General features: G+C 48.4%; 1 protein-coding gene across 1 annotated transcript in view; it reads left to right on the forward strand.

The window, feature by feature from the left end:
• TENM4 (teneurin transmembrane protein 4) overlaps nt 1-15,736 on the forward strand; it is a 385,173-nt gene that overhangs the window by 251,427 nt on the left and 118,010 nt on the right. The window contains exon 12 of the mRNA XM_060017248.1: nt 12,692-12,877. Coding sequence (XP_059873231.1) covers nt 12,692-12,877 — 186 coding nt within the window. The remainder of the gene's footprint in view (nt 1-12,691; nt 12,878-15,736) is intronic.

The following is a 15,736-nucleotide window of genomic DNA, read 5'->3' on the forward strand; positions in this document are numbered from 1 at the left end:
AAGCACTCAATAAATAAAGTATTAATGTATATTTTTTAGAATGCATGACTGAGTCTAAATTAGCCAAACAGTTCTTCAACTCTCAGCAATTGAAGTTTGAGGGCAGCTTATATGGTGAAGGTCTGGAGCCAGAACTGGATTGGAGTCTATGTGACCTGAACAACTTGCTTTCTCTATCGGAGGCTCGGTTTTCTTGTGGTTACTGAGACTCTCTACCCACCCCCCTTCCCCCCAGCCCCCGACTCTGGTCGTCGAGTCTAAGTGAAGAGTCACTAACGTGCTGACACGTTTATCCCCAGACACCAGCACAAGGCCCCTACGGCGCTAACACTGGCCTCTGCTCAGGGACTGAGCTTCCTGAGCTTTTTCCAGAGGGGAACACAGCCTCCGCAGAGAGCACCCCAGAAGAGCTCCGGATGCGCACCCACTGCTGACAAGCACACACGCCCCCTCCATTCACTCGCAGCCCTTCCTGACCTCTCATGTGCCGGACCCTTCTAGGCCCCGGGGATCAGCATGCCTCAGGCCACTCTCAGGAGGTGACACGGAGTCATGAGGTGTTAAGGCCTCCGACCGTCGCATTTATGGTGGGTTTGGGGTGCACAAGGGCAGGAGCATGCCCTCGGCCAGGAGGGGGACAGAGAAGAACCTGGGAAGGTCTTCCCCGGGATGGAGACTTGTGAGCCAGATTGTGAGAGGGGACTGAGGTGGGGTTCCTGGGGGCAGAGGAGGGGAGGGCCGTCCAAGCAGAGGGAACAGCATGTGCAGAAGTACAGAGCGGTCCTCCTTCAGTCTGACTGGAGAGTAGGAGCTGAGGAAGTGAGGCCAGGGAGGCAGGCAGGGTCCCAGTCATGGAGTCCACTCAATGTCTTGCTGAAAATCTCAAATTAAAAAATCTTTTAAAAACGCGCATTGAAGATTTCCCTTTCAGACTCCACGTCAGGGCTCTTTCTTTAACTCTCTCAGTGCATCATGGCTTAGGTCCTACCTCAGCTTAGCGAGACCTTCTAAAATTCAAACTCAGATCCTTTGAGCTTCCAGTTTCTTCTCTATTACTCTCCTCCCCTACCAAAAAGAAAAGCAAATCACAAAGCATAATTAATAACAAGAATGACCAGATAGATATGGAACAGAAAAGCTCTGTTACCGAATGAAGTCACAATTGATAGCAAAATAAGCCCATTTAAAAAAAAAAAAAAAAAAAACCTGAAAGTAACAACAGGATTAAAAAAAATTAAAGCTCTAAACATAGCAGTTGCATTAGCCCTAAATTTTGAAAATGGTAATTCAATTTTATTTACGAGGCAAAATATAATTATGTTTAGATTTGAGGGAACAGAATTTAATTCTTACTAATGACAGAAAGACTGAGTGAGATGCTGTAATGCCAGAGAAACTGTCTTCTGTTCATGGATGGGAGAGAAAATTAGATTCAGCGTTGAGCATTCTCCCCTGTTACAAGTCTCATTTGTGTAGCGGGAATTGTTCACTCTCTGAGAAACATTTGCTTCTCGGCCCAGAAAGCACAGCACCGACATCCAATTAAACATCAAAAGGAAACGATCAGACTGGGCTATTTCTGTGTAGGTATGTTCTGGGAGGGGAAACTCTAGGTTAGAATTTCACCCAAGGAATCGTGTCCGTTGAGACTTGACATTTCCTGTGCCCTTTCCCAACAGCCAGTGACAGCCTAAAATCAAAGTTCAGAATAATAAATATCCAAGAGACTGACAATGAAGCAGAGAAAGAAGTGGGTGTGTTAGAAGGAGGCAGAGAAGAGCCCACCAGTTGCCTGGGAAGTACTGTGGCGGTTCAGACACAATGAGACGGTCACTTCCTAACATTTAATCAAAGCCTGGGAAATTGGGCCCAAACAGGCATGCTCCTAAATACTGCCAGAGTCAAAGGTTGATAAACCAGAAGCTGGCAGCTTTGTAATTTAGTAGAATTCCCGCCGACAGCCCTGGAACATTTTCTATCACAACTGGAGCTCTTCAGTATGCAAATCTAAGCCCTTCTGAAATTGGGCTTCAGAATTAGGTTTCTGTTTGGATGCCCAAGCTGATATCTTGTGCAAAATCTCTGGCTGTCTTCCTGAATCAAACGGCTGGTATGGTAACTTTGTAATTTTAAAATAATAACTATCCTTTGAATGGAAATTTTATTTACATTTTACAGAACTCCTCCATGTATGTGCTTCATGATTTATTCAAACAACAAATATATAAGCCTCTGAAATTGCAGACGGTGTTATTCTCAGGAAACCAGGGTTCAGGGAACTTGAGTGCCTTTCCCAAAGGCACTCTGGGAAAGAAAGGATTCAAATCCAGCCTTCTCTGGGTTCAGAACCCATGCTTATCCCCTGCGTAATCCTGCCATGGGCTATTACCAAGGTTTACGCCGATACTGACCGTGGATCAGGTATCAGGTTTACAAGGTACCACTCCACTTGGTGACACTGCCAGGAACCATGTAAATTGGATCATGACCACAGTGGACCTGGCAGTACTACAGGGGTTCAGGAGAAGAGCAGTTGCTTTCAGCCGGGGTGATCAAAGTGGCTTCTTGGAGGAAGTGGGATTTAAGGTGGGTGATGGAGGTTGGATTTGAATTGTCAGAGATGGAAGAAGGAGGCAAGCACCTTGCAGCAGCCCATTGTGGAAGTCAAAGATTTGCAACAAGTACATAGATGAGACAGATCCTGGCATTTTCTAGGAAAGAACCACAGTTTGGAGTAGCTTAGCTTAGGATATCTGTGGCAGTAATGAGAGGGAGAAGAGGTGAAGGAAGTTAGCAGGCATCAGATCATGAATGGCCTTGGAAGAGTTTAGGTTTTATCTGTCACTGGAAGGCACTGAAGAGTCTCAGGCAGAGCTGTGACGTGGTCAGGTTTGGTTTTAGAAAGCTTATTCTAATATTGGCATGCAGTTTGAGGTGCCTGGGAGACTTCCAAGAGGAGGTGTCCATGGTGGAGGTGGAGAGGTGGACCTTCACAAAAGGGTGTCAGGGCTGGAGGTCTGAACATCAGCTATCTCTTCAGTATACCCAGTTGGGCCCTTTCAGTGGGGTAGTGGTTCAGCCCTGGCCACAAATACACGTCCCAGTTACCTTCTTTGGCTTCTCTGCTCACCAGTCCTTCCCCGGCTTGTAATCATTCTGCAAAGTCAGAGCGTACTTGGAGGCCTCCGCCATGCTAGCTTCGAACTCCTTTAATCAGGAAGCCAGATACCCTCCAATTAAGGTGAATAGAGGCGACCTACTTCTTCCTGTGATAGGTGCTTCCTAAAGCTTGAAATTCTAGTCCTGGGGGAATAGATTGGAGACTGCTCTGCACCAACGTACTAGAGTCCATTTTCCTGCTTGGTTTGAACACTTTCTGAGCTCCTTGAGTGAGGTGAAAGGCCATGTGGTTTCCAAGGCTCATTAGCTTTCTGCCATCTAGATCTGGGTGACCGAAGCACGGCTTGGAGCTGCTCTGACTCTCAGGTGATAGGGATGGAAGTTGAGAAGCGCAGGAGAGTGACTTGGGTTTGGCTTCAATGTCAAAAGAAGATTAATTACCGTAAGGAAGTCAGATGCTCCTTTCCTATACCTTCCTCCCTTCTGACTTCTTCCTGTAACCTGCACTGAGACTAAAAAGCCATCTGCCCAATTTTGTGGGAGAGGGAGGGAGAGAGATTGGGTGCTATATTCGAGCCAAATTGTTCAAAATGCAGGGATATCTGGCCTGTGGAAGTGAGAGTTAAATTGTAATTGGCCTACTGTGTGCCAGGCATGGTGGCCAGCTTTGTGCTCATTTATACAACTAGGCAGACTTGAGTTCCTTGAGGATGGGAATAACTTAATACAATTTCTGAATCCCCAGCTTCTAAGGGTATCTGGCATATAGTAGGTCCTCAATATATTTTTAAATCAATTTTAAGATTCATTACCGCCGTTTTATAAATGACCAAGATAAGGCTCAGATATGTGCAATGTTTGTTTCCCAGAGCCGGGAAGTAGCAAAGAAGGCTTTTATACCCAGCTTGCCCAAATCCAGGCCTCTGCCCTGTGCAAAATCATAGTACCTTGAGTAGTTACTGGAGTGCCCTGCCTCAGACCACTGGAATCTGGCGGTACACGGATGCAGTCCAAAGATACATTTTCTGTGTGAGACTCACTACAGAGTACAGAGACTAATCTGATGATGGCAGGGTTCTGGAGGCAACACAGGTAGACTAACAACCCTGATAAAGGTTTGCATAAAGTGCTTTGGGAAGGCAGGAGATGAAGCCCCTTCCAGTGTGGGCTCTGGAAGGAGGCTTCAGGGAGGAGGTGGCATTGGAGCCAGACTTCAACATGTGAAGACTGGGGGAAAGGAGCATGTAGACCATGAAAGCAGCCTATGCAGAGGCACAGAGGAGGGGGCCGAAGAGTGGTGAGGCCTCCCCGCCTTTAGCCATTTATCTAGCTGGCCCCTTACATGACTATTTCCTAAGGCAGCCATCAAGTTCTTACTCAGGTACTAATATGCACATGACTGTGTGGCCAAGGACAAGGCGCTTCCTCTCTTTGGCCCGTGTTGTCCTGTCTACAGGATGGTTAGAGAATCTCTAAGATACCTTCTCATGCTCTGACCAAGAAAACTGCTCCTCTGCGTTTTCCTCCTCTTTTTGTCTCTTAACCCCTAAACACACCTGAAGGTGAGCCCCTGGCCACATCCAGGCCACTTCCTGCCCCGCATCAGCTCTCTCCTGACTCACTCTCCTTCTCCTTCATTTCCCCCTGTTCCCTCAGTCCTTTACTTCCAGCTGTCTCCCTTCCTCACTCTCGGCTCCCTGTTTCTGTGCCTTTCTTCCACATCCACCTTGCAAAACCCAGGATCACTCCAGCCACTCACCATCTCTGATCTTACAGCCAGGCTTCTGAGTGCTTTAAGTCAAATCATGTCACGCTCACGATCTTTAGCCCCTCCTGGGTCGTTCGAGCTGCAGTTCTTCTGGTACTTTGTGAGTTCTTACACTCAGTCCCCAGGGGGCTCTTTCAGATGTCCACATCTATCCATTAGCATCCTCCTCAGCAGAGATTCCTACCTCACTGAGAATGTGGAGGCCGTGGTTTAAGTGTTCTCTCATTATCCTGGTCTGTCCCTTACACGGGTCTTTGCCGCTTACCTCTCCCCAGGGCATGAGGGGCCCAGGAAGCCTGTCCTTCTGATTATGCTCCTGGTCCAGTCCTCTCCGGCTGTTGAGAGGAACCTCAGTTGTTCACGTCCTCCCCTTGCTCTCCACAGTATCTTCAAACCCTCCCTTCCCCTGGCCCTTTCTAGCACATAAACGTAAAATAGTTGCCATGTAGTGAGTGTTTGCTCTGTAAAAGATGTACATGACATTAGGCACATTACATGATGTTCTTCTAAGCCTCACATGAACCTGAGGTGTTGGTGTCTCTATCCTTTTTTGCAGAAGAGAAAGCTGAGGCACAGAAAGATGAATTAACTAGCCCAAGTCAAACAGATGGATGGATGGATGGATGGATGGATGGATGGATGGATGCATAGATGGGCAGTTAGATGGCCTGTTGACTTAATAGCTGATTGGATGGTTAGATGATTGGCTTGATGGACAGATGGATGAGCTGATGGACAGGCAGATGGATGGATGGAGGTTGAAAAGACAGATAAACAGACAAACAAAAGGAAAAGTACTTAACATGATAAACATTGAGTCAGGGTGAAATCAGACTCTGATTTCAGAGATTCTCTAGTCTAGCTGGGGTGAGGATCTAATACATAATTAATAAGGAAATATGTCAGATTACAGCTGAGGCTTTGCCTAAACCTGATCCCACAGTTCACAGACCAAAAAGCTGTGTTAATCATAGTCACCTTTCATTCTAGCTAAGTACCTTTGAGTAAGTCACTTAGTCTCTCCAAGCAGTTTCCTCAGTGATGGGAAGGGAGTGAAAATAAAATTGCAGGGATGTTGTAAGGATTTAATGAGGTAATATTTGTGTGCCACCAGTAGTGGTTCTACAGTTTCTCCTTATTTTTGCCTCAAATGCTGTTTAGTGTAGCTTGGACCTAAAGTGTCCAAGGATTTCATGAGAAATTCCCCCAAGGAATTTTCAAGGACCAGGATTTCAGAGAAATCCCCCAAACTGGGCACTAACTCAGATGAGCTAGCGATGCAACAGAAAATCCTAGTGGAAATCATTTAAAATTATTTAACCCTTACTAAAATTTCTTAAGGTCACTTCTAGGAACCTCAGGTCCTAAGCAGAATAGAACAGTTTTCCCTATTATCCCTTTTAGTGCTAAATACAGACTTATTAAAGGGCTTCCCAGGAGGTCATATGGGGCCAAGGCTCTGCTTTCACATCCCTGAATTTCAAAGACAGCCTCACCTGTGTCTGTTCGTTACTCAGCAGGAAAGCACACAGATCCTTGCGTGGGGTCCCCTCTATCCCCGACTTGTGTCAATTTTGAGCATCTTTCCAAGTCAAAGAAATTTTGTGGAAAAATTATATATAAGTATTTCCCTTTAGGGGAGAGGCACAGCTTCCCTTACCAGCTGTTGTAATGAACAGGATTGTAAAGTAAGTCCAGACAAATTAAAACGTAGCTGTGATAGGTCCCAGGCTTCATCCAGGTTCATACGGGGCTTAACATTTAATGAGAGGAGACTGCAGCAGCTTCTTTCCTCATGTATACACTTCGGAGCACAATTAACCAATAGCCAAACCATATATTTTTCCCACCCTTTTCGTCATGTGTCCACCTGCTTCCACATCATAGAAAGGGAACAGGTATGACGCGGGCATTGGTGCGAAGGAAGATGTGTGTGACGGTGTAAGAACTGAGACACTTTAAGGTTACAAGCTATCCGTCGGAGATTGGAGAAGATAAGTTTCTAAGAAGGTTAAGCACAAAGAAGGCTGAGCCTCTGTGTGAATATATTTAACCAAATAAATTTTGTACAATATGGCGCTGGGATAGAGTTGAGCCAACTGACATAACACCTCTTTCATGAGATTTTTCAAAAATTCATCTGTTCTTTCAACAAATATTTGTTGAAAGCTCATTCTCTGCCAGACCTGGTGCCTGCTGCTGGGAACCAAGATGAGTAAAGCGAGAGCCTGCCATCAGGTGGGCTTCCAGTCTAGAGAGAAGACAGACGTGGATACCAGTGAGGCAGGGCAGAGGTGGGGTGGGGAAGGGGAGGTGCCGGGGGGTGCGGCTTTCCCCGGGAGAAGAGCCAGGGTGTTCTTGGGCCTGACCTGGTTGCTCTCCAAGGCCCTGTATAGTTCAGCCAGGAACTTTACAGACTTGGAATGACACTTCAGGACAGTTGGGGATTTTCACCCGCTTTTAAGAGGAAGCCGAAGCTACGCACACAGGTGGCTTCTACCTGGGTTTTAATGGTTTTAATGGTTTTAATGGTTATAATGGTCTTGGCTGATGGTGCCATGCTAGGTAACCAGAGAAAGAGTTTCATACCCAAATTTTGAGGCTCTGCTGCTAGAAAACATCTTGCTCTTCAGGGAGACGATTCCCTTCTCGGTGACTCGGGGCTGCACTGATACAGGATACCGTAGGTCTCCATCAATCAGTTAATGTACAGAACACAACATACATAACACAGATTACATAGAGCCATTCACATTTACCCTTTCCTTCGGTTACCACCACTCACTCACCCTGTAGGGGACCATTATTATTCTCCCTATTTGGGGGGTGAAGAAGTATGGTCCAGAGAGATTAAGTAGTTCTCCCAAGGGCTCCGCAAGGACTCAAGGAGACTGGAGAGTCGGAATCTGAATCCATGTCTACTGTATGGATTGTGTACTCTACGGTACGTCAGAGGGTTCCTCCCAGGCCCCTACCGTCCAGCATGGAGTCAGACAGTGGTTCCTCCCAGGCCCCTACCGTCCAGCATGGAGTCAGACAGTGGTTCCTCCCAGGCCCCTACCGTCCAGCATGGAGTCAGACAGTGCCGATGTTGATCACATGACCGTTGCCTAGCCTTTATCAAATGCTTGCTTGTATCACGTGTGTTGCATAAGTCAGAATTCACGTCTGATCTGACTTCAGTCTGATAACACTTGCCACTACACCCCATTTCCTTTCTTATAAGAATATGTGCGTGCACAGTTTTTCATATCCTGACTATGTGCCAGGCTCCATACTAGAAGCTTCACTTCTATTCATCTTAGCGCATTTAATTCAATTAGGTTATGTCCGTCTGCCACGCTAGAATGTCACTCCTTGAGGTCAGGAAAGAGCCGTGTCTGTCATACTCACCATTGGATCCCCCAGTGCCCGCTCACCATTGGATTTGCACCCAGTGAGCGCTCAAGAAATTAAGCAAATGAGAGTGATTCCTCCACCAACTCTCTGCAGTAGTCAGTGTCATCCCCAGTTTACAACTGAGCAAACTTGAGACTTAGGAGCTGTGACCCAAATTTCACAAAGTACCATTCACATTACGTAATGGGCACAGGAGCTGTCAAAGCACGTTCTTCAGCATCATCCTATTTGGTTTTCGCCAGCCACTGTGGGAAGTTATATCTGCTTCGGTGTAAAAGCAGAATCAGAGAAGCAAAAATAAAGCAGTTCCTTTTATTTCAAGGACAAAAAAAAAAAAAAATTGAGGTACATAAAAAAATAGCAATGGGGCCTACAACGTGAGACCCAATGAAGCAGAATCTCGGATTCCTGCTCCCGTCATGAGGCAGTGGGTCTCCTGCACTTGGGCGGAGAGCCCATCTGCAGAAAAGAAGCTCAACACTGCCAGGTTGTGTTACCATCAGTTAGCACCGCATAAACATCAGGGTCACCCTGTTCAGGCCCCTTCCATTAAAATGTGTAAGAGCTCACAACCCAGCTTGTAAAGGACTGATGGGAGGGTGCTCAGCCACCAGGCAGCCTTAGCTTCGCGCCAAGGCAGCATGTCTGGTGTAAACTGGCGGGGAGATGGAGAGTTTGGAGGGACGGCCCCGCAGTCTCCAGAGGAGAAAAGTGAGCTCGGGTGTCTGGGAAACTCTGTGTGAAGAATCTCATTGCATCTCACACATAGGCAGGGACTTGAACGTAACAAGGGATAAACAACAGGGCCAGAAGCGAGGGGAGATCTGCTGGAAGAACCAGGAGGTTCCCTCAAAGGAGAGCCTGCCTCTGTCTATTCTGTGACTCAGTTTCCTTATCTGTAAAATGAGCCTGCCTCTGTCTAGCCTGTGACTCAATTTCCATATCTGTAAAATGTTTATCTTGCAGCCTTGCCCTGAGGATTGTCACAATGAGGAGAAAGCACCAGATGAACACACGACCTTGTAGAATTCCCCTATGCTCTCTGGGTCTCAGTAGCCTCACCTCCAAGAAGGATAATAGCCAGGTGTTCGCACAGCGTTGTTGTGATAGTTAAATGAGAAGTTGTATGTGAAGGGTGCTTTGTAAACTGTAAAACCTGATATAAGTGTTAAGTTATTAAGCCAAAAATGGCTTTTCCATACATTACCTCATTTGATCTAACGCCAACCGTGTAAGATTGGTAAAGTGGGAATTACTAGCCTCATTTTACTGAAACGGAAATCGAGATTCAATGAATTGCATAACTTGCACCTTGAAGATTACCCAGCCAATAAGTGACAAAGCCAAGAATAGATACCAAATCTGTCTGATCCTAAGATTCACGGTTCTTTTTTCATTGCACGTAAGCAGAAAGGTGCCGAAGTGAGTAACAGCTGTAGATTACTCAGCTGATCTTAGCAATCAGTTTGGGCTTTGTCTGGGCAATGATCTCCTGTGGGGCAGAGCCTGTGTATTATTGACCTCTGTATTCCTAGCACCCAGCGCAGTTTCTGGCACATAGCAGGCAGGCATGGACTATTACTGGAAGAATAAAGGAATCAGTATGAGCTGTATATCAGGGCTGTGTACCCTCTGAAGGGGGTGCTGTCATCATCCCTATTTTACGGAGGAAGAAAATGAAGCTCAGAGCAGTTGAGGAGGCTGTCTAAGGTCCCACAACTGGCAGAACCAAGATTTGGAGTCACACCTGATTCCAAGTCTTACGCTCTTTCACACACACTGCCTCAAAGTTAGCTAGTAAAGGAATGAACTACCCAGTAGTGAGGACCTGAAGTGAGGCCGTCAAATGCTGGGGAAGCCCTGCCTCTTCTGCTCTTAAGCCCGTGACCTTCAAGTGCCCCGCGGCCCAAAACACCAAGACTGTGCACTCCAAGTGCCCCGAGGAAGGCTGCCCCACAGCCTGTCCCTCTCCAGGCTCACACCTCGGTGAACAGAAGGGTTATTGGAAGTTTACTTTCACACCATAAACTGCCGCCTGGAAAATGTGCTGAGTAAACCCCCCAGAATGCTAAGCTGATCTTTCCTCCAGGCTCTCAGGTGAAAGTCCCAGCCAGCCCTGAGTTCAGGCCCTGCCTCCAGAGTCACCTGGGTCGATGCCCTTGCAGCGCTGTGCAGAAGGGATGGAAATTTCAGACTTAGGACGTAGGGAGACCCAGGGACCCGAGATTGTCATTCTTCATCTTGAGAAAAATCCAGGACATTGTCCGTGTAAGCAAGAAAGGAAGGAAACTTGAAGAACATCTTGAGAAAACCCCCTTCCTGGAGGGCTGCTGGGTGTCCTGACACTTTGCTCCACAGCTCCACGCTCGCTTCGGAAGTTTTCACAAGGGCAACCCACCAGAGATAAGCAGACAGATAGACCTGGACTGACTCTCAGCCAGGCTGAGCAGGGTGTACCTGAATTGTTTTAAATTCTTAGGCACCTGTAGCCCCAGGCACGCATGGATTTATTCATTATCCAGCAAACCTTAATTAAGGGTCTATTCTGTGCCAAGATCTGTGCTGGGTACCAGGCCTAGAGGTGATCAGAATTCATCCAGCCTCAGGTTGTCCTGAGTCTGACAATGAGACACGCAGAAATGGAGAAGCAGTCTACCACGTCACATGGAAAGGCACGGAGCAAGAGAACAACCGCTGAGTGAATCGTGGGAGACTTCTCAGAGGAGGAGGGACACTCCAGCCGAGCCTTAGGACTAGATCATGCTGTGTGACGTGGAGGATGTTTATATCATAGACTCCCACAGTCTTAGATGCCATCACGTCCCCCCTGCAGTTGATGAGGAAACCAACACCCAGAGAGGGCAAGTGACTTTCCCAAGGTCACACAGCAGATCCGTGGCTGAGCAGACACAGACCTCACAAACCTGGTCTTTGGACACGTAGTCTAAAGCTCACTGTCCTGAGAAATCTTTCTTGAGTTAGTGATCTTGCCATGCCCTTTTCTATTGTCCACTTCACTGAATGCTCAGCGTAGCCCTGATGGGTAGAAGAGGTGCTGTGAGGCAGCATCACCAGTGAAGTCAAGGAACCTGCCCAGGGTCACACAGCTTCTGCTCCTGAGCCTGGCATAGAACCCAGGTCCCCTGGCTCCAGGTCAGGGCTCTTTGCACACATTTTACAGCAGCCTTTCTCTCCCCTGGGGAGCTGAGAAACCCAGTGTGGTACTGCACGCATTAACTCCCTTTCCAGGTACTTTGCTTGGCAAGATGTCAGGCATAGGAACACACCATAAATGGGAACTATTACTGTTTTCTGTTTTGCTTATTTTTTAATTCTTGAACATTGTAGCCGTTGCCTTGTAGATTAATATGGAAGTTCTGAGCCTCTGAGATCTAATTTTATTTTCTTTTTCAAAAGTAGTTGGAGTGTTAGTAGCTTCCAAGCCAGGAGTGTAGCTTGGAAGGGGTAACGTGCAAATGCAATTTGACATGGGTGCCAGTCAGTTTAATTTGAAAGAAATTTAAGGTGTTGGGATCTTCATTTGAAGAATGTTGGGCCACGAGGCAGAGAATTGAGTCAGGGGCTCCATCACAGCGCTGGCCGAGAGCATCAAGGGCCCCAGTTGTTCAACTCGTTGCCTACAAAGGAGTTGTGTTTCAAAGTTCTCACAGCCTCTGCCTGAGTAACCGTGAAGTTGTCGCTGGCCCGGGGCCCAAGGGACTTGTGGATCAGGTCGCGTGTGTCTTTTGCACCATCTCACAGACGGGCCTTTGTGAAGGGCAACTCCAGTCTGCCTGTGAAGCACCTCCACCCCCAGTCCAGCTGTTTGCTTTGGAAAAGCCACTTAGATGGTGCTCAGAGTTGGGGTGATGAAGCAGTGAGCAGAGGAACTGAACATAAACCCAGCAGGGCACCAGAGAACCCCCCTGGGATGCGGGGGTCCAGCCTCCCCTTTCCTCCCATCTCAGTTAGAGTCAAAGCTGGAATGAAGTGCAAGCCCGGGACCCGTCATGCACCCCAGCCAGACCCACAGGTACTTCGCCTGGCTCAGCCTCACTTCGTTTTCACACATAATTGGTTTTTAATTAAATTTGACTTCTCCTCGCATCTGTTCAGAAGGGCGGTCCCCTTTGGAAGCGGTAAGCACAGAAGCGGGGACAGGCTGGCCACAGAGAAAAGTGAACAGAGCAGAGCCCTACAGTCCATCCTATTTTGGCGAGGAAAGGGGCTCGGGACAGGCCTCTGGCTGGAGAACTGTTCTTGTCTGAGGGTCCTTGTTCTTGTCCCGAGCCTCCTGAGCCTCTGGAATCCCGACTGCTCACAGAGCGTGTGACCCTTGTTCCCAAGAACGACTGGCTCAATACTTGTCTTTTCTCTCTCCCCCTTCTCCCTCCCCCCACCCAGAGATCTGTGCGGCCGAGTGTGGTGGCCACGGCGTCTGCGTGGGGGGCACCTGCCGCTGCGAGGACGGCTGGATGGGGGCGGCCTGCGACCAGCGCGCCTGCCACCCGCGCTGCGCCGAGCATGGGACCTGCCGGGACGGCAAGTGCGAGTGCAGCCCGGGCTGGAACGGCGAGCACTGCACCATCGGTATGAGGGCCGGGCCTCCGCACCTTCTCCAGGGCTGCGCGGTGCCGTTGTCTGTCGGGCACTTCGGGGCCCCTGTCGCATGTGGGAACTGGGCCAAAAGTCCTTTCATCTGACGACATTATGGTTGGCTTTTCCTAGACATCAGTTGGACTCAAACTCACAATAGGACATTTTTAACCTTTTCCCTCCCACCCTGCATCTCCCAGATCTCAGCTAGCTGGTCAGCATGCCTTGGGTTTAGCCCTTCCCGGGCCAAAAGCAGTATAACTTTGTGTTAGGAGCTGGGGTTCAGGCATGAGGCAGATGACTCTACCTCAGCAGCTGTGAGCAAGTCCCAAGGCCTCTCGGAGCCTCAGTTTCCTCACCTGTGAAATGGGGATAATAATGCACGTACAGCCTGGCACATCGTACAGTACTCCATAAACATAGCCATTAAATCAAGTTTATGGTCTGGTTGGGAGGTCTTGGGCTTAGCGCTGAACACCCCCAGTAGCCTCCTAGGCTGGAGCTCCCGAAGAGGCCTGGGATCCTGGGGAAAGCTTCCCGCAGGCCCCAGGCCACATCTGCATCCCGTTAGGCCTGGGATCTGCCCCCTCCCCTGTCCTCGGCTTCCGTCCCGTCTGCATTTGTCTCCTTTCCCCTCTCCTGGTGGCTCCTTGGCACCAGCCCCTGCTGAAGCAGCACTGTTGGCAGCTTTCAAAACAAGCTGATCACTCTGTTCCCTTCTTTCTGCCTTTCCTGCTGGTTTTGTTGATTTTAAACACAGCCAGACGTTTGCTTGGTTTATTATCCTGGAATGAACACTCACCAAAAGGTCTTTATTGAATCAACTGGTCTGTGTGTGTGTGTTTTAACTTCTTCCCCTTCCATTTTTTTTTCAAGGAAGGGTCTGTGATCAAATGGCAAGCACATGGCTCTAGGAGACAGGATTCCGGGTGCCTCTCCAGCTCTGACCGTCACCTCGTGATTACAGAAACTGGGAGGCAAGCCCCAAAGATTACGAGGGACAAAGGAATTTTGAGCAAATGGGGCTACCTCTCATTTCATATTGTTTTAGGCCGCATTCCTTTTGTTTTGCAGCCTGAAATTAGCTTTTATTCATCATCCCTGCCTCCACACCATCGCCCTTTTTATCAATGGCAGTGGAATACCTTATACTTACTAATATTAATAATAATGGGCTCTGATTTTTGAGTATTTACAGTGTGGCGAGCACTGTGCTAAGGGCTTTGACTGCGTTCTTTCCCACTCCCATCCATCACCCTGTGGAGGCACACGTATTTCCCTCCTTCTTTTCAAGGACCTGAGGCCCAAGGTCACTTAACTGTTAAGAAGTAGGACTGGACGTTGAGGCTTGGTTTTCTGAGCCTTGGGGAGGAGCTCCTCGCCAGCTGCTTGCTCTGCGGTCCTTGCAGGACAAAGCCCAGGTTTTCTGCAGAGGCCTCTGGCTCTCATCCTTCCCAGAGGCTGGGCCTTCTTATTCCAGTTGGTCTCAGAGTCCCACAGCTAGCTGGCCAGCCACACTCTTACCAGAGTCCAGAGCCGCTCCACAGCCGCCGGCAGCCCACCCTGCTTTTCCGTAGCAGAACGCGCCACGCTGTCTCACTGTGCGCCTCTGGGTGGCTTCTTTCCGTCAGTGTCATCCTATCCCACGACCGCCCTGGACACCTCTTAAAGAAAAGCAGCCCTAGTCACCAGAGAGGCCCACCTGCTTCTTTCAACTCTGCCCCTTCCTTCACCTTCACTTTTCTGCATGACTAAGGACAAGCTGACCTTTTAGCCTCCCAGCCCAAAAGGGGACCCATCCCTATTAAAACCAAAATCAGAGCCCAGAGAGAATGCATTCTGTTTTCTATCACTTGCTTATAGAGTCCTCGGCTCACCTCACCAAGTTCCAAGCAGTTTATGGATGTCAGGCTTCTATAAGGTTAAAGCATCTCATCTGAGTCAAATGATGAGGGATTTACGGAAATCCTCCCTGCGTCCAGTCACAGATGATTCATGGCAGGGCTTGTGGGCAGGCTGGGTTCCAGCTGGTGTCTCGTGGATGTTCCTCAGCCTAGCTTGAAGGACATCTCTGTTGTGATGCCAAGGAGTCAGACCAGCCCGTCCCACCTCCCCTGCACACCCTGTTGTCACTCTTTAAGAGCAAATTCCTCCTTGGGATTGCAGATGCTTTTTCCCCTCCAGATAAGAAATACACCAAGGTAAATGTGCACGGTTCAAGAGGGAGGTTGACAGTCCTAAATACCAGAAAACTGTCACAGGACATTGAAGAAGTAAAGGACTAGTCATAGTGGCTCAGATGAAAGGACTTTGGCTCGGAATTCTGTTACCTTTCATTGTGTGGTGCGCGTTTCCTTTGACCCTGTCTAATCTCCCCGCATGGCAACTTGCCCTCTGTGCGTCTCTGCCCGTGGCCAGCTGCATCCCCGCTAGAAACCCGACACCCTAGTGCCGAAGGAACACTTCAGTAACCTTGCTGGATGGAAGGGAAGGAGTACGAGATACAAACGAGGGAAACAATGGCGGTGCCTTCTTTTTTCTTTTCAGAATAGATATGAGAAGGAGAAACCCCTCTTTAATCTTTGATGGTAGCAAGAAGCACTTCCTTACATTCCAGGGAACTTCACTCCCTGCGAGGAACATTTAGGAAGAGCAAAAACTGCTGGTGTGAAAAGTTAGAAATTCAAAGTGTTAAATGTTCTCTTGTTGTCAGATTTCATCATTATTCAATGGGTCATCGCACAGCTAGCTCGTATTTTTCAGTGTGGTTCTGTCCCATACCAGAGAAGAGGCCAGGATCCACGATGCTGATTCAGAGACCTCCACACAGTGGGATCCAAAGAGAGCAAGGCT

The sequence above is a fragment of the Delphinus delphis genome, chromosome 8 (assembly GCF_949987515.2).
Source record: "Delphinus delphis chromosome 8, mDelDel1.2, whole genome shotgun sequence".
Lineage (NCBI taxonomy): Eukaryota > Metazoa > Chordata > Mammalia > Artiodactyla > Delphinidae > Delphinus > Delphinus delphis.